Source organism: Arachis stenosperma, chromosome 6 (assembly GCF_014773155.1).
Source record: "Arachis stenosperma cultivar V10309 chromosome 6, arast.V10309.gnm1.PFL2, whole genome shotgun sequence".
NCBI classification, from domain to species: domain Eukaryota; kingdom Viridiplantae; phylum Streptophyta; class Magnoliopsida; order Fabales; family Fabaceae; genus Arachis; species Arachis stenosperma.
The window spans coordinates 6435644-6455692 of record NC_080382.1 but is presented as its reverse complement, the minus strand read 5'-3'; the positions used below and the strand labels follow the sequence as shown (position 1 = coordinate 6455692).

Here is a 20049-nt window from a genome sequence, read left to right as displayed (position 1 = left end):
TCCTTGTTGTAGGTGAGAAAACAGACCCTCCGACTTGTACTTTTTCTATCACTTGTCACGCTCAGTTGGTTCCTCCATCGGTGCCCTACTCAATATTAACTTCTCACACTCATTATCCGTTTTTACTTTACTCTTTTCACCAAATTTACCCCATTATTCGTCTTCTTTCTTTTTTCACTATCTAAACTTGCATGGTGATAACAGCTGAAGATGCCAAAGAAAAAAAAATAGAGATATTAATCGTCTTGAACTCCATGTTATACATTATCTTAGTCATCTAAAATATGTAAGTTTTTTTATTTTTTTTATTTTTTTATATTTGGTAATTATAATTATTATTGTTATGAGGTTAATTATTATTGTTGTGGTTAGAAATTGAATGTAGAAATTATTATCATGTTTACCAGAGGTAGGTTTTTTTGAATTATTTTAATATTTTATAATTAAAATTATTATTGTTAAGAAGTTGATTATTATTGTTGTTATTGTTAGAAGTTAAATAGAAATGTGTATTATTTTTTGACGTGATGTATTTTTTTATTTGAATTTTTTTAATATTTTATAATTATAATTGTTATTGTTAGTGATTCGTCCGAACACTGGGTAGGCCGAGCTCAAGCACTTCCGAGCAGGTCGTCAACCGAGAGGAAGAGCTTTACGTCGGCCAAGGTCAAACACCGCGGCGGGAATACCTGCAAAAGATACTCCGACGCTCAAGTTAGTAGTGATCTCAGAGGAGAGAGAGAGTAATTAAGTGAGAGTGAAATAAGTGAATATGAAAACTGATAGTGGAACCTGCTTTAGCCGAGAGTATTAGTCTGGCTTTATAGGGATTGTTTTACCGTTTTCATGTGGATAAGTCCTAGTTTGTAGGTTGGTTGGGATATTCTATTTTCATGTGATTAGGTTGAGCACGTTTCCTATTTTCAAATGAGTGGGGTCGTTATTGTCTGATGTCGTGCCGAGTATATCGGCCTAATGGTATCATCGGCTTATGTGCCGAGTCTCTTGCGCGGCCGAGGATAAGGGTTTTGTACGGCCGAGGATAAGGGTGACGTATCATAGCCCCCAAGCTTGCCTTGGCTTGGACAGGATCAAGGCGAGCTTTCGAATTAGGAGCGCCGGGATCCTCGGTCGCTGAGTTGTCGTCATGTGTGCTCCTTACAGCCCCCAAGCTCGGCTTGGTCTTGTGTTAGTATCGAAAACGTTTTCCTTTTGTAGTGGTGGCTTCGTTTTGCGCGCCATTGTGACATGATTGATGTGAAAACTGTCCCACTTCTCGAGGTGCCCCTGTCCGTTGGATTTGGTAGTGGTGTTAATGCTTGTCTCTTTTCTATCAAATGGAGTAAATGCATGACCTTGGTAACCGTCTGCTTATAGGAGTTATGCTTTGCACTTCTTTCTTTTCCTTTTTTCAAACTGCTGGGATTTTGGATAAAGTTTATTTCCTCTTGCTGTCCGAAAGATGAGTAAGCAAGGTCAGTTGTGATTTTTTCCTTTTCTTCCTTGTTTTCTTGCGTTTTTTTCTTTTCTCGTCCTTGATGGAGAATTGTGATGTGGTAGATCCTTATGACTGGGTTGATACTAGGGTGAGGGAGCGCATGTCTCAGTTTGATGATGATGAGTCTGTGAGGTTGCTGGGGTCCAACATTTGGGTTAGAGATGGTAGTAATGTGAGGATAGAATTGTTGCCTTGTGGTAGGGATGACCGGGTCTGTGACCGATTAGAGGATTGGTCCTTTTTCTATATGTATAGCTGTCTGTTTACTGAGCTTGGTATGAGACTTCCGTTTACTGAGTTCGAGTGTGGGGTTTTATATTGGTTGAATTGTGCCCCGACTCAGCTTCACCCTAATTCTTGGGGTTTTGTTCGTGCATTTGAAATACTGATGGAGTTGTTAGAGCGTCCGCCGTCCCTAAGGTTGTTTTTCTCCTTATTTCAGGTGAAGGGGGTAAATAGGGGTTTGTGGGTGAACCTTAGTAGCTATCCTCGTCGTGCGATTTTTGGACTGTATAAGTCCTCGTTTAAGGACTTCAAATCTATGTTTGTGAAAGTTAGAAGTATACTCGAGGATTTCCCCTTTTACTTGAATGAGCATTTAGTGGAAAGATTCCCTTTGTTCTGGTGTGCCGAGCCCTATCAGGCATTGGATGTAGATGATAGGCTTGTTGATGATGATATTATAATGGATTTTTTGTTTAAGTCTTTGGGACCGAAGGGTTTGTTGTCGGTTGCTGAAATGTTGAAATGGGATACCGATAAACAAGCTGTGTATGATCACATAGGTAAACTGATATACTATGTTTTCTTTTTCTTTTCTGCTTTAATATGCTGATTCTGATTTGGTTTCTTGTGGTTCTCAGTCGAGAAAGCTCCTGCAATCACTACTGCGGGCTTGAAATCTTATTTTAATCAACGTAAGAAGGGAGAGAAGGAGGTTTCGTCTAACGCCGGGAAGGGTCTTTCTGTTTTGGTGCAATATGGCCTTGGGCAGAAGCATAAGAGGAAGAGAGGGCAAGGTCAAGGTAGTCTTGCCGAGGTCTTGGAGGGTAAGGGGGAGTCGTCTAAGATTCTGCAGACGGTTGAATCTGCGTATGAGTCTCAGAGGAGGCTTCATGGTTATGGTGAGAACGAGCATGCTAGGTCTTTGTGGGCGAAGCTGTACCCTTTTGGCGTCATGGCTGATGAGCTTTGCTGTTTCCCGGATGACATGAGGATGATCAGCGAAGTTGGCCAAGTTGGTGTTAGCCGATTTCTTCAGGTAAAAGGTCTTGTTTATAGCGTTGTATGTTTTTGTTGATGTTTTTCATTTACTGGCTTGCTTCTTCGCAGGTGATTGGTGCTCGGATCGTTGCTATTGGTCGGTCTCAAGAGCTTGCTCTAGAGCAGGAGGTGAAAGAGGCTTCCCGAGTTGAGGAGCTGTCTGGAATCATTAAAGAGAATGATCAAAAAATTTCTGAACTCTCTGCCTCTATGGAGAAGAAAGAATTGGAGTTGGCTGATGAGAGGAATCTCCGAAAAACTTTGTCCGAAAAGTTGAAGATCTTGGAATCCGAGAATGATCAGTTCTCTGCTCGGATCAAAGAATTAGAGGGTGGAATCTATGAGGCTTTTGCTCAAGGTTTTGAGCGTGCTGTTTCCCAGGTCAAGGTGTTATATCCGGAAGCTGATTCTTCAAAGCTTGATGTTATGAAGGTGGTTGTGAATGGTGAACTCATAGAAGATGAAGCTGCTGCTGGAAGTGAGAGTGAGGGGTCAAGCATTGGTGATAAGGCGAATTAGGCCGTTAGTTTATATTTTCTTTTGTAAGCCCTGTGCAGGGTGTATTAGACTTGTGGCTGTTTCGGTCTTATTTGAACAATTTCCAATTTTATCCTTAGTAGTGGTATTTTGGCTTCCGAGTATATAGCTTGGTTTGAAAATGACTTTTTTTTTTATAGAATCTGATATTTTGGATATTACCATCTATTGGAAGCAATCGTATGTATGTATTGGAGATGACCGAAGCCATTTCTTTTGTTTTGGACGAATTTGTTAAAAATGAGAGTCGGTGCTCTAATATGGTATTTTGCAGTTTTGAATGGAAGTGCTTAAGATTTGCTATGGGTAAGTTGATGATAATTTTTTGTTTGTACTTTTCCGAGTATAATGCTCGGCATGCGCATGTTGACTTCCGAGTATGAAGCTCGGATTAACTTTGAACGTGTATTGTGATAGCTGTTTAGATAAAAGTTGTCTTGTTTTATCATTGGTGAATTGTCGATAAGGAGAGCTGAGGCTCTAGTGTATGGCTTGTGTTTGAATGAGCTTTTAAAATTTCACTAGAATAACTTAGTGATTGCTCGTGTTTGTTTGTATTTGTCCGAGTATTATGCTCGGAGCGCGTTTGTCGGTTTCCGAGTATGAAGCTCGGATTAGTTTTGAATTTTCATGTATGGTAACGGCTAATGTAAAAAATGTCTTGATACAAGGTACATCGGCGTGATGATTTGTGGCGTCCGGCCTCGTTAAAACCCTTCTCCGAGTAAAACCCATGTATTTTGGGAGAAAACCTTCGGAGGAGAAAAAGAGTACCATCATTCGCAACTTACAGACTACATCATGACTGATATTTTCTTAGGGAGGAGATGTTCCATGTTCCTGGAAGTTGATCTCCTTGAAGGGTTTCGAGCTTGTAAGCCCCCTTTCCAAGATTTTGAAGAACTTGGAAAGGCCCTTCCCAGTTTGCTGCCAATTTGCCATGTGCCGGGGGTTTTCGGGCTTCTTCTGTGCGTCTGAGTATGAGGTCCCCATTGTTGAAAGACCTGTGAACTACTTTTCTGTTGTGTCTTTGCTCTAGGTATTGTTTTCTGGTTCGCTGCTTTATGGCGGAAATGTCTCTTTCTTCTTCTACAAGGTCCAATTCGGCTGTCCGAGCTTGTAGGTTATTCGATTGATCATAGAGCTCGGTCCTTAATGTTGGGACGCTGACCTCTACTGGGATAAGTGCTTCTGCGCCATATACTAGTTTGAAAGGGGTCTCTCCTGTGGCATATTGAATGCTGGTATTGTAACTCCATAGAATTTCAGGAATGAGGTCGGCCCATTCTCCCTTAGCGTCGCCGAGCTTTTTCTTTAAGCCCTGCAAGATAATTCTGTTAGCCGATTCAACTTGTCAGTTAGTTTGCGGGTGCTCTACTGAGCTGAAATGATGTTTGATGTTAAAGTTTGTTAGAAAGGCGGCGAGCTTATGATCTGTAAATTGTCTCCCGTTATCCGAGATGATCTCTCTTGGGATACCGTATCTGCATATGATATTTTTCCATAAAAAAGATTGCACTTTTTCTGCCGTTATGTGTGCTAGTGGTTGTGCCTCTATCCACTTAGAGAAATAACCTATTGAAACCAAAAAGAACTTTACCTGGCCTGGCGCTTTCGGGAAAGGTCCGAGGATATCTAATCCCCACCTATCGAAAGGCCAGCTTACCTCTATGGTATGGAGTTCTTCGGCCGGGGTCTCCGAGAGGGTGGCGTGCTTTTGACAATTATCACATGCCTTGACTTTGGAGATGCAGTCCCGTTTTATTGTCGGCCAATAATATCCTGTTCGCAGGATCTTTGCTGCTAAAGCTCGGCCGCCGATATGGTTGCCGCAGACTCCTTCATGTGTTTCGGCCATGACATCCTCGGCCTCCTCCCAGCTGATGCATTTAAGGAGTGGTCGGGAGTGTCCTCGTCTGTACAAAGTGTTTCCTAGCACTATATAGAAGCTTGCTCTTCTTCGGAAGAGCGGCAAGTTCGGCTCGTCATTTGGCATAGTGCCTGTGTTGATGTAATCGAGAAAAGGTGTTCGCCAGTCTGGGGCCTATGTAATACTCAGAATTGTATCCTGCTCAAAACTGGAATTCGCCCTTTACTTGATGTACCACTAATGAAGAGTCGCAGTAGGCTGTTATTCGAGGTATTTGCAGTTGTAGGGCGAGCTTTAGTCTAGCGAGTAGGGCCTCATATTCTGCCTGATTGTTGCTTGCGTTAAAGCGGAACTGTAGTGACTGCTCGGCCACCACTTTGTCTCCTTCCTTTAGTAGAATTTCTACTCCACTGCCTTCTTTGTTTGACACTCCATCCACATGCATGCTCCAACTAACCTCTGTATATTGTGTATCGTTAGTCATTTCCGATATAAAGTCGGCTAGCACCTGTGACTTCAGTGTCTTCCTTGGTTCGTATTGAATATCGAATTCAGAGAGCTCGATTGCCCATTTTTTTAGTCGGCCGGCGAGCTCGGGTCTGGTTAGTATCTGCCTCAGTGGTTGGTCTGTTCGTACTATGATCGTGTGGCTCTGGAAGTAGTGCCGCAGTCTTCTTGCCGTAGTGACTAGTGTCAGTGCCAATTGTTCTATCTTCGGTACCTTGTTTCTGTTGGTTGTAGCACCCTACTGATGAAGTATACTGGGTTTTGCTTTTTCCCTGTTTCTGTTACTAGAACCGAGCTTATAGCATGGTTAGATACTGATAAATATAAGTATAATGGTTTACCTGTCTCAGGCCTTTGGAGGATTGGTGGTGATGTTAAGAGCTGTTTGAGTTCAGTAAAGGAGTTCTCACATTCGTCTGTCCATGCAAATTTCTTGCCTTTGGAGAATGTTTGGAAAAAATGATAAGATCGTTTTGCCACTGCCGGTAGAAAACGTGACAGGGCGGCTATTCGCCCTGCTAGTTGTTGAACTTCTTTCACTGTCTTTGGGCTTGTCATGTTCAGTACGGCTTTGCATTTTTCTGGGTTGGCCTCAATGCCTCGAGATGTTAACATGAATCCAAGGAACTTCCCTCCTTGTACTCCGAACGCACACTTATCTGGGTTGACTCTCATGTTATATGCTCGGAGTTGTTTGAAGATTTCTACTAAGTCGTCACAGTGTGACCCTTGCATAGGTGTTTTTGCTACCATGTCATCTACGTAGACCTCCATATTGCGGCCTATCTGGAGAGAAAGTAGGTGCTAAGTTATTTGTTCAAAAAATGAATTTTTTGTTTGTTTGTTTTCTCAAAGTTAGATCTTTATTTTATTCAAAGATGAGAATGAAGTCTTTAATTTAACGTAGTATTTTGTACAGAATTTGTTGTTTGAATTCTCCAATGAAGTTGCGGACAATGATGAATTCGAAGTGTTGAAAAATGCTATTACACCAGCCAAGCGACTATCCTCAGAGTTGGAAGATTCGAAGGTGCAAGGAGATACCTCAACTTGCAAGAAGATCAAGATTGAGAATGAAACTTGAGAATTTGGATGCAGTGTTTTGGAATCCCTTTTAAAGTCTGTCTAATAGAATAATGCCAAGCATATGTTTGTTTTTGTGAAAACATTGTCTTTTCTTGAGTTGTTATTTTTCTTTTGGTTTTTTTCGATTTTTACGTTTGAAATTTAGAATTTTTTTTAAATATAAATTAAAGTTATTTGGTTATTGCTTGTGGTTTTATTTTTAATTCTATTCACACCATTAGTATTTTTTTAAATTTAAATTGAAGTTATAAATTTCTCGTATGAATTGTTAATATAATTAAGTTAGTTATTAATTTTTAATGTGTACTTATTTAAAAAAATTAATTATAATTTTTAATTAAAGTATTATGTTTAAAATTTTAAATTTAAATTTAAATAAACTTTTTTTTATTTTAAGGAAGCAATTGAGTTTGAGAATATTTTTTAAAACTTTATATAATTTACAAGTTACTATACTAATTACAAAAGATTATATAAAGATAAATAGAATTATCAGTCTTATTAAAATGTGAGGTTATTTATACTATTTAAAAAAAATTAATTTGACATTCTTCTATACTTAATTCTGTTTCTAATGTTGTTATGGTTTCTGAAATCAAGCTTTGAAATCATTTTGAAGATAATGGAACTTCAGAAATACACCCAAACGATTACAGAAATACACCTAAACGGTTATCGAAAGAATTACAGAAACGGTTACAGAAATACACCCAAAGGATTACAGAAATACATCTAAAGGATTTAAAAAATACACCCAAAACAGGAGGAGACAGTATATTTCTTCTTGAAATCTTTTAATATTTTGCTGGTTAAGGATGAGACACATGGCAGAGACAATCTAGAAGAAAAACCTAGAAGAATAGTAAAACAGTACCTTGAATAATGTTTCTTCCTTTTTTCTGGTGATTTTTTATAGAGATTTATATCTTTTTTTTCTTGATTTCTTCTACTCTTCGCGAGGAGTTGGAACATTTCTACAGAATCGTAGTATTTTGTTTTGAATATCCCTTGAATCTTGATGGTTTGCGTTTTTGATTGAGGAAGAAGAGAAAGAGTGAACGTGTTGTGGAAGTGGTGCGTATTTTTTTCTTGATGGTTTGCGTTTTGATTGATGAAGAAGACGAAGAGTGAACGTATTGTTGAAGGAGCGCGTGTTTTTTTTTTTTTAAACTTAGAACAACTTGTATAACTTGTAAGTCAAAAAGGCTTGTATGTATAGCAGACTTCTTTAAATTTATTTATTTCTAGAAGTAAATCCACAACGTTTTTTTTTTAAATCACCTCCTAATATGGTCAAGAAATTATTGGCTTAGTGTCTCTACTCTCTTGGTTGTCATCGATGATTGATGAATTCTGTTTTTAATTTTTTTTTCACCCTCTTAATGATTATATATTTATATTTGAGGAAATGTAATTACTAAACTAATACATAGGCAATTAACTTTCAACATCATGATGAGCACATCTTTCTCTTGAAGATATATTGATTAAACTTAAGCTAAGAAATTAAAGTTGGGCGAATGAGTTGTAATTCGAGTCATTATCTAAATAAGTCTCCAATACAACTAAACACGACCTAACTACTACTATATAAATAATTAAAAAAAATGGAATCAAAATTCTTTCTACCAACCACTAATTAATACTGTAGTGTTAGGTGCTAGAAAATATTCTTGCTTATGAAGTCACGATGCTGTTGCACTAGAACCGGCACCATGACACCAATATTTTTCTTTCTTTTGTTTCTGCAATTTTGGTGCCTTGACATTAGACGGCTAATTTTTTTTTATATGAGACCAAGTTCGGTGTAATGCTGGGTTATGGAACTTAGGGGAGTTTTACATCGTTGTGACGGCGTTAGGTGAAGGGAAAAAATCGGACGGTCCGATTTATTGCAGTTGAAAGGGGACACAAATCGGACCGTCCGATTTGTGGTTTATGGAAGGCAGTGCATGGAAATCGGACCCACCGATTTCATGCTTTACATTCAAATTTTTTTGGGTCCAAAGAAATCGGTCCCAGCGATTTCTTTGCTGGATGAGAAAAAATTTTACAGGTCATGAAATCGGACCCAGCGATTTCCAAACCATCACACTTACGTAAAGCACCATGTTCTCTCATATTCATGTGATACTCCATCTTCTTTCCAATATAAAAAATAAAAAAGTGACATTGGACCTGGTGCAAGACTTTTAAATTTAAAAGTATATTTTCTAATATTTTAAAGATGCAAATTTTTTAACAAACTTAGTGTGTGTTTGGATTACAGTTTGCAAACTATAGTTTGTATAAAATTGATTTTGCAAACTTGCTTTTGATGAAAAGTAAGTTTGTGTTAACGTGATTTATGTTTGGCAATCTTTATATCAAAATGGATTATAGTAAAATAAATGTTGTTTGGATTATACTACTCAAAATCACTTTTAGATGAAAAATTACTAAAAGAGACATCAATTTAAATAATTTTTTATATTATTCTATTATTTTACTTTAGATATTTGAATAGATCTTATTAAGAGACATGATAAAACACTAATAAAATACATAAAAAATAATACGAGATATCATAAAAAATTCATATAATAAAAAAAATTCATATGAACTAGAAAACAATTAAAAATAATAATATACATGAAAAAACAGAACATTAAAAAAATAATATAAAAAATATTTATCATATAAATAAAATAAATACAATAAAAAATAAAAATATGAAAGATAGTATTATACATTTTATAATGTCAAAGAAAAAGAAAATGTTCTATAAATTTTTTAGTATCGTTAGTACTTTTTAATTTAGTATCATTTTAGACTATAAATTTTTATTATTTATGACTCTTTTGTTATTTATAATTAGTATATAATAAAGACGAAAATAAAGTACAGTCAGAAGTACAATAAAAACGAAAAAAAACATGCAAACATCGTATATAATAATTACGATCAACAACATATATTATATAAAAAAATATAATAAAAAGTAAATAAAATTCATACAAATAAAACCAAATAAAAAATAAAAAAATTTATACACAACATAAATATAGTACAATAAAGAATAGAAAAAAGAATTTATATAAATAAAAAATAATAAATTTTTTTATCTGGACCGTGATTGAAATAAATTTGCATGAAAAAAAATTGGAACAAAAAACATACATAAAGAACTATTGTAAAAATTATATGGTTACTTGCATTTTTTTTATAGAAGAAAACAAATGATAAAGTTGGTAGAAAAGGAAAAAAATTCTCATCTAATTTCTTAATGATAACCAAACTTTTCCAACGTGAACGCATAAGCTAGAAATTTTTACTTCTGATAAACGTACGTTTAGAGGTATAAGCACTTTTAGGTTGAGAGTTCTAAAAAATTGCCAAACATAAAAGTGGAACGTTCAAGACGCTCAAACGAGCTTCTCTCTTCTTCAACGTGAATCCCAAACACACCCTTAGTCGTTAGTTTGATCAAGTGTTGGAAATTTGAATCCCGCTTTATATATGTTTAAATAAAGCTTCCATCAATCCTTGGCCTAAAAAATTATATTAAAAAAAATTGATTAATGTTGCAGTCCCATGTGCTGAAAATGCACCAATTCTAGTGCCCCAACAACACGAATATTGCATCATGATTGGTATTTTGGTTGAAAAAAAGTATATACCACAAAAGAACTTTTATTTAGCTCATATCGGTCAATTTTAAGATTTAAATTTATAATTTAATATTTAAAATTAAAGATTTATAATTTAAAATTTAAATTTTAAAATAAATAAAATAATTTTAAAAAATTAATTAATATTAATTGAAAAAAATTAATTTTCTAATTTTATTTATCACAATTTTTCAATCCGGGACATACTCTTATTCAATTGTCCATTATTGCCGATTATATGTACCTCTTTAATATTTAATTTGTATTATCATGATTTTATTAGAGAGAGAGAGATGTATATCCCAATATCCCATGATCAAGATCAAATAAATATACATCTGAGATCAAATTTAATAAAAATCCACACAATAATTCAACAAACCAAGAAGAAGTGATGATTACATATACTTAAAAATGAAAACTCAAAAACATAAAGAAAATAATCCAAGTAATAGCACTGCCTCTTCCCTAGAACACAAATCCCAAAACAAGAGCAGAAGCAAGCAAAGCCCCAATGAATTGAGTAACGCCACTAGAAACACCAACTGCAGCGTTATCCTTGGGTGCAGGTGAAGAAGGAGTAGCTGGTGTAGTTGAGGGAGTAGAAGGGGACCCACTTGGGGACTTGGGTGAGGACCCACTTGAAGGAGGGGACCCACCAGAAGAACCAGAAGCCGTTACTTGAAGTTTCATGCCACTAGAGCAGTGACCAGCTGTTGGGCACAAGAAGTAGTAACTGCCTGCCTTGGAAAGTGTGATCTTGGTTTTGCCATCGCTGTAGGTTTTGATTGCGTTGCTTGAACTGCAGCTACCGTAGTCGCTTTCGCTCACTTCGGCCACTTGGTGGGTGCTTGTGTCATAGTTGAAAGCTGAATTCATTTTTAACAAACCAACAAATTTCCTCAGTTTCGTTAATTTGTTCAAGAGTAGTTTGAAACTAATTAGAATATTTTGGTATAGGTTGGCATGCCAAGTTGTATTTGTGTATAATAATATGATGAATAAGTTATATATGGTTAAGCGAAAATATATTATGACCTAATAGACACTTTGATCAAATATATCAAATTATCTAATCGTCTATAATATTTATATGGTGAAAATTTAAATGCAGTCTTTATGTGAAGTTGATAATTAAAAGTCATTGATAATTTGACAGAAATTTTGACTAAATTATTATCTAACAGTTCTTAACTATATTATATGAAAACAATTACATGTGAATTTTTACCTATTCAGGTATATAAGACAAAATTTAAGTCTCTTACCTACTTAAATAAACAGAAAAATTAATTACTCGATAAACCTAAGTTGGTTATATAAAAAAATAATATGACTTGTGATTAATAAAATAATACAAATGAATTATGTCATTTGTATTTATTCTTCTTTTATTCACAGAACTAACTTATTAATAATAGGGGAGTTAGCTCATAACATCAAATCATTTTTTAATAAAAATACAACTAATACTACAACATATTTTTTTATGCGTGTTAGTATCTACATAATAATTTGAGTGGTTAATAATAATTAATAAATGGTACGACAGGCTGTAGTATGTACCTACTAAAGAATATTGGATTAATTTATAAAACCACACTTTGTGTAGAGATCATATAAGATATTCTTTCCTATTGCTTCTGTAGTAACCAATTCGCCATCTAGAAAACATAATTATTTTTTGTTTTTATGTATACAATATGCTAAAGTAGACAAAAGCCAACAACTACAGAGCACAATGAGATAATGATATGAGAGGAAGAGAACGCATATATATAAAACTGGTAACTTTGAAATGAAAAGGTATGATAATCAAACTGGTAATTGAAAAAGATTCCAACAGTTTATATGACTAAAATTTGTTTCTAAATTATGATTGATGCATAAAAACAAAAGTAACCTTAGTTTTTTTTTTTAAAAAATAGCTCTATAGTATTATAATAGTTAAGGGTACTTTAGTCATTTGACAAAAAAGTGTACCCAAGCCCCCAACTACTTGTAATGTACATTTTAGCTTCATCCTTTCAATTATTATTCATTTAGCCTCTATAAAAATATTATAAGAATCATACATTTCTTGTTTTTAAACTCTTTGTATTAAATAAGAAGTATAAGTGTTGTATTTATTTATTTTTTTTGAAACGCATTAACATTTCTGATTATATGATTAATTAACTATAAAAATACTTTTTACACACAAAATTAAAGGAAGGCATGAATATCAAATCAAAGTAATAATACTGTATACCTATAATTGATTTCTGAGTAGCTCATTAAAAATTATCTAAGGAGGATGGTTATATTTTATACAGATGGGTGCTATAAACTTTACATCAATTAAGAGTAATTTTGCTTTTTAAAGTTATAGTTCTTTAATTATTATTTGTAAGATAAAAATAAAGTCCAGCAAAGCATTGGAATAATGTTTTTAATTTACACATATCAAATTTGGAGTGTAAAACGTTTTATACAGTCGTGCAATTATATCTGTTTTTTTAGATGATCATTCATACGGTCAATATAAAGACAATTATTTTTACTTATATAATATTAAATAATTAGATACACGTGCATCAAAATTAAATTCTTCAAACTTAATCTAACAGTGAAAAAATGAAAACTTGTAGATGAAAATAACAATTAAGAAGCACACTACTAAAATGAAATGAAAGAAGAATGAAATGCAGAAGAGAAGAGACTCACTTAGAGTATCACCAACTTTGAATGTTTTTCCACTGGCCCAGGTTTTGTAATCAACACCAAAGTTAGTCCATCCAGAAGCATCTCCAACAGTGTAATCCGTTGCAAAAACAGTTTGAGAAGCCAACAACAAAATCAAGAATGAAGAACCAACCAATGCTATAGCTTTAGCCATGTATGAAGAAAAAAAAATTGTTCTCTCACAAAATTAATCAAGAAAATTAAATTCTTCAAAGGAATATGTATGTAGCAATTAGAAACTTTGCAAGCTATGCTAGTAGCAATGGTGATAGCAAAATGTGGTGTAACAAGGGATATATATAATATATAGATTGGAAGATTGGGATAATCATGTATTTCTAATGATGAATTATTATAATATATTGTTACCAACTGCTACTTCTCCGAATGGATAAAATATTTGAGTTGTTATTGACAAAGTCTCTTTTTCTTTTTATTTTATTTTTTATTTCAAATTATCACTCTAATAATAGTTGAGCCTGTCTTAGCTTTTACCTAATGCACTGAGATTCTTTTCCCCTAGATATGAGTTCTAAACTTGGAAGCTAGCTAGCTATACTCATACCATTACCGCGTATTTTCCACAATTTGACAAATGGCATTTTTCCCTTTCAAATTTTGGATGCCACCTTCTCCATTGTTGAATATAATTCACAATCATTGTGGAAGTAATTAATTGATTAAGATCTATAAAGTACGAAAACTTTGTTGAGTTATCGTATTTATGTGTTAGTTACATTTTTGATACGATACTCATTAATATTTATCTGATATGTGTATTAGTTGTGTCAAATCGTATTTTAACAAAAAATAAAAAATTTTTTTGGTGACACGTTTGGACACACCTAAATATCATTATGTATTAACATGTTCAATCTTATTTTTAACATGTATTCTTAAAATAAATTTAAAAATAGTATATGTTGAGTTGTCGTGTTTATGTGTTAGATATATTTTGAATACGTTACTCATCGATATTTATTTGATATGTGTATCTGTTGTGTCAAATCGTATCTTAATAAAAAGAGTGAATATTCCATCCGACTCCTGACAATTACCTCGAAAGGACAACGAGGCCAAAAAAAAAAACCCAATCCGACCCCTAATATTTTTTTTGGAACTGATTAGCCTTTGTGCAAAAAAAAAAACAACCTGAATTTTTGTTGGCACAAAGGCCTCGTTGTCCTTTCGAGCAATTGTCAGGGGCCGGGTTGGATTTTTTTTTTGTTAAGGATCTCGTTGTCTTTTAAGATAATTGTCAGGGACTATTTTGGGTTTTATTCTAATAAAAAATAAAAAATTCTTTTCGAGACACGTTTAAACATATCTAAATATCATTACGTGTCAACATGTCCAATCTTATTCTTGTATTTTTAAAATAAATTTAGAAATAGTATATATTATTATTTATTAAACAAAAAATATTTTAAATACTTTATATAATTAAAATAAAATATTAAAAATAATTAAAAAATTAATTTATTTTAATATTAATAAAATATCAAAATATTATTATGATTTATCTAAAAAATACTTTATATTTTATATATATGTATGTCTTCATGTCTTATAAAATTTTAAAATTCGTATATCAATATGTCTCGTGTCATGTTTTATCCCATATCCGTATCAAAATTTCAGTGCATCATAGATTAAGATATTAATTTTGAGAAAGCTAAGAAAAAAAAAGGGTAATAATAAAGAATAGTGATAAATATAGATAAATTATATTTTTTGTTCATAATATGTATTTTTTTAAATATCACTAATAATTAATTTTATTTAATTTTGTTTTTGATATTTTTTATTTATTTAATTTTGTCCGTAACTATTTTTATTTATGTCAAAAGTATTTTTTAATATTTTTATTTTATTCTTAATATTTTATATAAAATTAACATTTAAGAACAATTTTGACACAAATAAAAATTATTAAAATAAAAATTGAATATAACTAAACATTAGAAATATTTAAAAAAAAACATAAACATTAAAGAACAAAAAGAATACTTACCGGATGAAAATTATGAACTCATCTATTATTATTTCTTTAGTGACATATGGATGAAATAAAAAATTTTGCTTTCTTTGTGAAAATATTTAGTTTCAACACAATGTCTTATTTGTTTTGACTAGGTCAGAGCAGGCAATTCGAACTTTTGTGGGTGCTATGTGCTAATGAATATCAATTAAAATTTTTGTTAATTTCTAATAATTAGTCCAGCTCTAAGTCTTTAACTAAATCGATTCACCATAATAAAGTTCATTATATCTATCACAAGCTATTTGTTTCTTTTCATACAAGAAAGTCAGAGACAATTATGTAAGAACAAATCCTTTGTTGTTTTTATAAATTTGTCTCTTTGTGTTTCTTGAATCTAATTATTTTTGCCACCTTCTAATAATGTATGATAGATGTTGTCAATCAATTTTAATTAAACAAATTACCGATCCAGAATTCAAATTCTATTTTTATATAATCAACGATAAAATTTTTAAATAGAATTTAAACAAATTATCCATCACATCTTAATTTTTGTATATATTTATGCAATATTCAAAATTTTTTATTTATTGTATTTATTTGATTTGTATAATTACTTAATATATATTATGTCAACTATGAACATGTTCTTAAATAATTATTTAAAAAAGATAAATGTATATGATATATCATCAATTTCTCAACACAATTTTACTTATTCAAATTAAATGTTTATAATAGTGATTTAATTTTCTTAACATCTCAATTAAATTCTTTAATTAGTTTGTTCATAAATAAAAGGAACAAGTTACCAAAATAAATTGTTTGGAACCAATATTACTGGAATACAACTTTTAAATATTGTATACACAAATACAACTTTTATATTACTATAGAAATCGCGATAGAAGTATGGTGGATTAAGGTTTAAATGTAAACTGCAGTAGGAGTACAGCGGTATACTGATGAGCGGACAATTTATACGCTTTTTGGCATTGTTTTTAGTATGTTTTTAGTATCTTTTAGTTAGTTTTTATTATATTTTTATTAGTTTTTAGTTAAAATTCACTTTTCTGGACTTTACTATGAGTTTGTGTGTTTTTCTGTGATTTCAGGTATTTTCTGACTGAAATTGAAGGTTCTGAGCAAAAATCTGATTCAGAGACTGAAAAGGACTGCAGATGCTGTTGGATTCTGACCTCCCTGCACTCAAAGTGGATTTTCTGGAGCTACAGAAGCTCAATTGGCGCGCTCTCAACGGCGTTGAAAAGTAGACATCCTGGGCTTTCCAGCAATATATGATAGTCCATACTTTGCCCAAGATTTGATGGCCCAAACCGGCGTGGCAAATCAGCATCAGAAATTCCAGCGTTAAACGCCGGAACTGGCATAAAACTTGGAGTTAAACGCCCAAACTGGCATGAAAGCTGGCGTTTAACTCCAGAAAAGGTCTCTACACGAAAATGCTTCATTGCTCAGCCCAAGCACACACCAAGTGGGCCCGGAAGTAGATTTTTCTGTCATTTACTCATTTCTGTAAAACCTTAGATTACTAGTTTACTATTAATAGGATCTTTTGACATTGTATCAAGTACCGAATGACCTTATGACACTTTTACACGTTTCATTGTATACTTTCCACGGCATGAGTCTCTAAACCCCATGGTTGGGGGTGAGGAGCTCTGCTGTGTCTTGATGGATTAATGCAATTACTACTGTTTCTTATTCAATCATGTTTGCTTCCATTCTAAGATATCACTTGCTCTCAACCCGGATGAATGTGATGATCCGTGACACTCATCATCATTCTCAACTATGAACGTGTGCCTGACAACCACCTCCGTTCTACCTTAGATTGAGTAGATATCTCTTGGATTCCTTAACCAGAATCTTCGTGGTATAAGCTAGAACTGATGGCGGCATTCAAGAGAATCCGGAAGGTCTAAACCTTGTCTGTGGTATTCTGAGTAGGATTCAATGATTGGATGACTGTGACGAGCTTCAAACTCCTGAAGGTGGGGCGTTAGTGACAGACGCAAAAGAATCACTGGATTCTATTCTGGCCTGAACGAGAACCGACAGATGATTAGCCATGCTGTGACAGAGCATCGGAACGTATTTTCACTGAGAGGATGGGAGGTAGCCATTGACAACGGTGAAACCCTACACACAGCTTGCCATGGAAGGAGCCTTGCGTGTTTGATGAAGAAGACAGTAGGAAAGCAGAGATTCAGAAGATGGAGCATCTCCAAAACCTCAACCTATTCTCCATTACTGCAATACAAGTAACCATTTCATGTTCTTTTGCTTTTTACAATCAATCCTGATAATTTCTGATATCCTGACTAAGATTTACAAGATAACCATAGCTTGCTTCAAGCCGACAATCTCCGTGGGATCGACCCTTGCTCACGCAAGGTATTACTTGGACGACCCAGTGCACTTGCTGGTTAGTTGTGCGGGATTGCAAAAGTGTGATTGCAATTTCGTGCACCAAGTTTTTGGCGCCGTTGCCGGGGATTGTTCGAGTTTGGACAACTGACGGCTTATCTTGTTGCTTAGATTAGGACTGTTTTATTTTTGTTGGTTTAGAGTCTTTTAGTTGAGTCTAGTTTCATATTCTAAGTTTGGTGTCAATTGCATGCTTTTGTTTTTCTTTTAAAATTTTCGATTTTGCATGTTCTTAGTCCCTTTTTTATTCATAAAATTTCTAAGTTTGGTGTCCTCTTTGTGTTTTCCTTTAAAATTTTCGAAAATTAGTGTTTGATTTTCTAAAAATTTTAAGTTTGGTGTCTTTTTGTTGTTTTTCTCTTTCATCTTTTCAAAAATCAAATCTTTTTCATAAAAATTTTTCAATCATATCTTTCTGATTGCTATTTTCAAAATCTTTCTAATTAACTAATTGATTCAGTTCTCAATTTGCTTTGATCTTATTTTCTTTTTGATTTTCGAATTTTTATTTTAATTTTCTTTTGTTTTATTTTAATTTTTTTCGCTAATTCAAAAAAAAAAAAAAACAAGAAACAAAATTTATCTCTTTGCAATCATTATCATTTCCCTTTTGTCCATTATGGACTTAAGTGGAATTAATCAGTCCAAAAGGACTCTGGGGTCATATGCTAACCCCATTACAGCTGCATATGGGAGTAGCATCTGCACACCTCCCATCAAAGCAAGCAGCTTTGAGCTAAATCCTCAACTCATTATCATAGTGCAGCAAAATTGCCAGTATTCCGGTCTTCCACAGGAAGAACCTACTGAGTTTCTGGCACAGTTCTTACAGATTGCTGACACAATACATGATAAAGAGGTAGATCAGGATGTCTACAGACTATTACTGTTTCCATTTGCTGTAAAGGATCAAGCTAAAAGGTGGTTAAATAACCAACCTACAGCAAGCATAAAGACATGGAAACAGTTATCAGACAAATTCCTGAATCACTTTTACCCTCTAAAGAGGATGACACAGCTAAGGCTGGACATCCAAGGCTTTAAACAAGAGGATAATGAATCCCTTTATAATGCCTGGGAGAGGTATAGAGGTATGCTTAGAAAATGCCCCTCTGAAATGTTTTCAGAGTGGGTACAGTTAGACATCTTCTACTATGGGCTCACAGAAAAAGCTCAGATGTCTTTAGACCACTCAGCTGGTGGATCTATACACATGAGGAAGACAATTGAAGAAGTTCAAGAGCTTATAGACACTGTTGCTAGAAACCAATACTTCTACTCTAGCAATGAGTTCGTTCCAAAAGAGGAAGTCATGGCATTAGTCACTGATCCTAATCCTCAAGAACAGATGAATGAGCTTAATCAACAATTGCTCCTGATGACTGAACAGTTAGCAGAATTTAAAGAAATGCTCCATGATACTAAGGTTGCTAACAAGAACATAGAACTGCAGTTGAATCAAGCAAAACAGCAAATATCTAAACAAATAACAGAAGAATGTCAAGCAGTTCAACTGAGGAGTGGGAGAACACTGAATACCACTGCTCAAAGGAGCAGAAAGCCAAACAAGGAACAATTGACAGAGGACAACCAAACCACCGTTCAAAATCCCTCTGAGGACAGTAAGAGCCCAGAGAGGAATGCTATTGGCGTTCAAATGCCAGAAAGGGAAGGAAAGCTGGCGTTAAACGCCTTGCCCAGTTCTGGCGTTCAAACGCCAGAAAAGGGGGAAAAGTTGGCGTTAAACGCCCATTTTCCACCCAATCCTGGCGTTCAAACGCCAAGGGAGGATCAGACACCTGAGAGTGCTGATAATTATCCCTCTAACAAGGCTTCTTCAACCACTTCTGTAAGGAATAAACCTGCAGCATCTAAGGTTGAAGAATATCAAGCCAAGATGCCTTATCCTCAGAAACTTCGCAAGGCGGAACAGGATAAGCAATTTGCCCGCTTTGCAGACTATCTAAGGACTCTTGAAATAAAGATTCCGTTTGCAGAGGCACTTGAGCAAATACCTTCTTATGCTAAGTTCATGAAAGAGATCTTGAGTCATAAGAAGGATTGGAGAGAAACTGAAAAAGTGTTTCTCACTGAAGAATGCAGTGCAGTCATTCTGAAAAGCTTACCAGAAAAGCTTCAAGATCCTGGAAGCTTTATGATACCATGCACATTAGAAGGTGCTTGCACCAAGACAGCTCTATGTGATCTTGGAGCAAGCATCAATCTAATACCTGCATCCACTATCAGAAAGCTTGGGTTGGCTGGAGAAGTCAAACCAACCAGGATATGCCTCCAACTTGCTGATGGCTCCATTAAACACCCATTAGGCATAATAGAGGACATGATTGTCAAGGTTGGGCCCTTTGCCTTTCCAACTGACTTTGTGGTGCTGGAAATGGAGGAGCACAAGAGTGCAACTCTCATTCTAGGAAGACCTTTCCTAGTAACTGGACGAACTCTCATTGATGTACAAAGA

The 20049-nt window shown here is 34.2% G+C and overlaps 2 protein-coding genes across 2 annotated transcripts; both read right to left on the bottom strand.

Annotated features, from left to right (window-relative positions):
- Nucleotides 1-4100: 4100 nt before the first annotated feature.
- On the bottom strand, nucleotides 4101-6452 carry LOC130933549 (uncharacterized). Its single transcript, XM_057863180.1, has 4 exons — nucleotides 6020-6452; nucleotides 5407-5798; nucleotides 4968-5345; nucleotides 4101-4622 (listed from the first exon to the last, which is right to left on the bottom strand). The coding sequence occupies exons 1-4, from the start codon at nucleotides 6450-6452 to the stop codon at nucleotides 4101-4103; spliced, it is 1725 nt and encodes a 574-aa protein (XP_057719163.1).
- Nucleotides 6453-10710: 4258 nt separating this feature from the next.
- LOC130933101 (uclacyanin-3-like) lies at nucleotides 10711-13406 on the bottom strand. The gene is made up of 2 exons (XM_057862612.1): nucleotides 13121-13406; nucleotides 10711-11283 (listed from the first exon to the last, which is right to left on the bottom strand). The coding sequence occupies exons 1-2, from the start codon at nucleotides 13290-13292 to the stop codon at nucleotides 10883-10885; spliced, it is 573 nt and encodes a 190-aa protein (XP_057718595.1). The 5' UTR covers nucleotides 13293-13406; the 3' UTR covers nucleotides 10711-10882.
- Nucleotides 13407-20049: the final 6643 nt, after the last annotated feature.

Excerpts from the sequence above, each read along its gene's own strand:
- LOC130933101 (XM_057862612.1), bottom strand. The coding sequence starts at position 13,292 with ATGGCTAAAGCTATAGCATTGGTTGGTTCTTCATTCTTGATTTTGTTG. Across the intron at positions 11,284-13,120 it reads CAAAGTTGGTGATACTCTAA|CTTTCAACTATGACACAAGC; the intron begins GTGAGTCTCTTC and ends AAATGAATTCAG.
- LOC130933549 (XM_057863180.1), bottom strand. The coding sequence starts at position 6,452 with ATGGAGGTCTACGTAGATGACATGGTAGCAAAAACACCTATGCAAGGG. Across the intron at positions 5,346-5,406 it reads ACTGCGACTCTTCATTAGTG|GCCCCAGACTGGCGAACACC; the intron begins GTACATCAAGTA and ends AGTATTACATAG. Across the intron at positions 4,623-4,967 it reads AAGAACTCCATACCATAGAG|GGCTTAAAGAAAAAGCTCGG; the intron begins GTAAGCTGGCCT and ends ATTATCTTGCAG.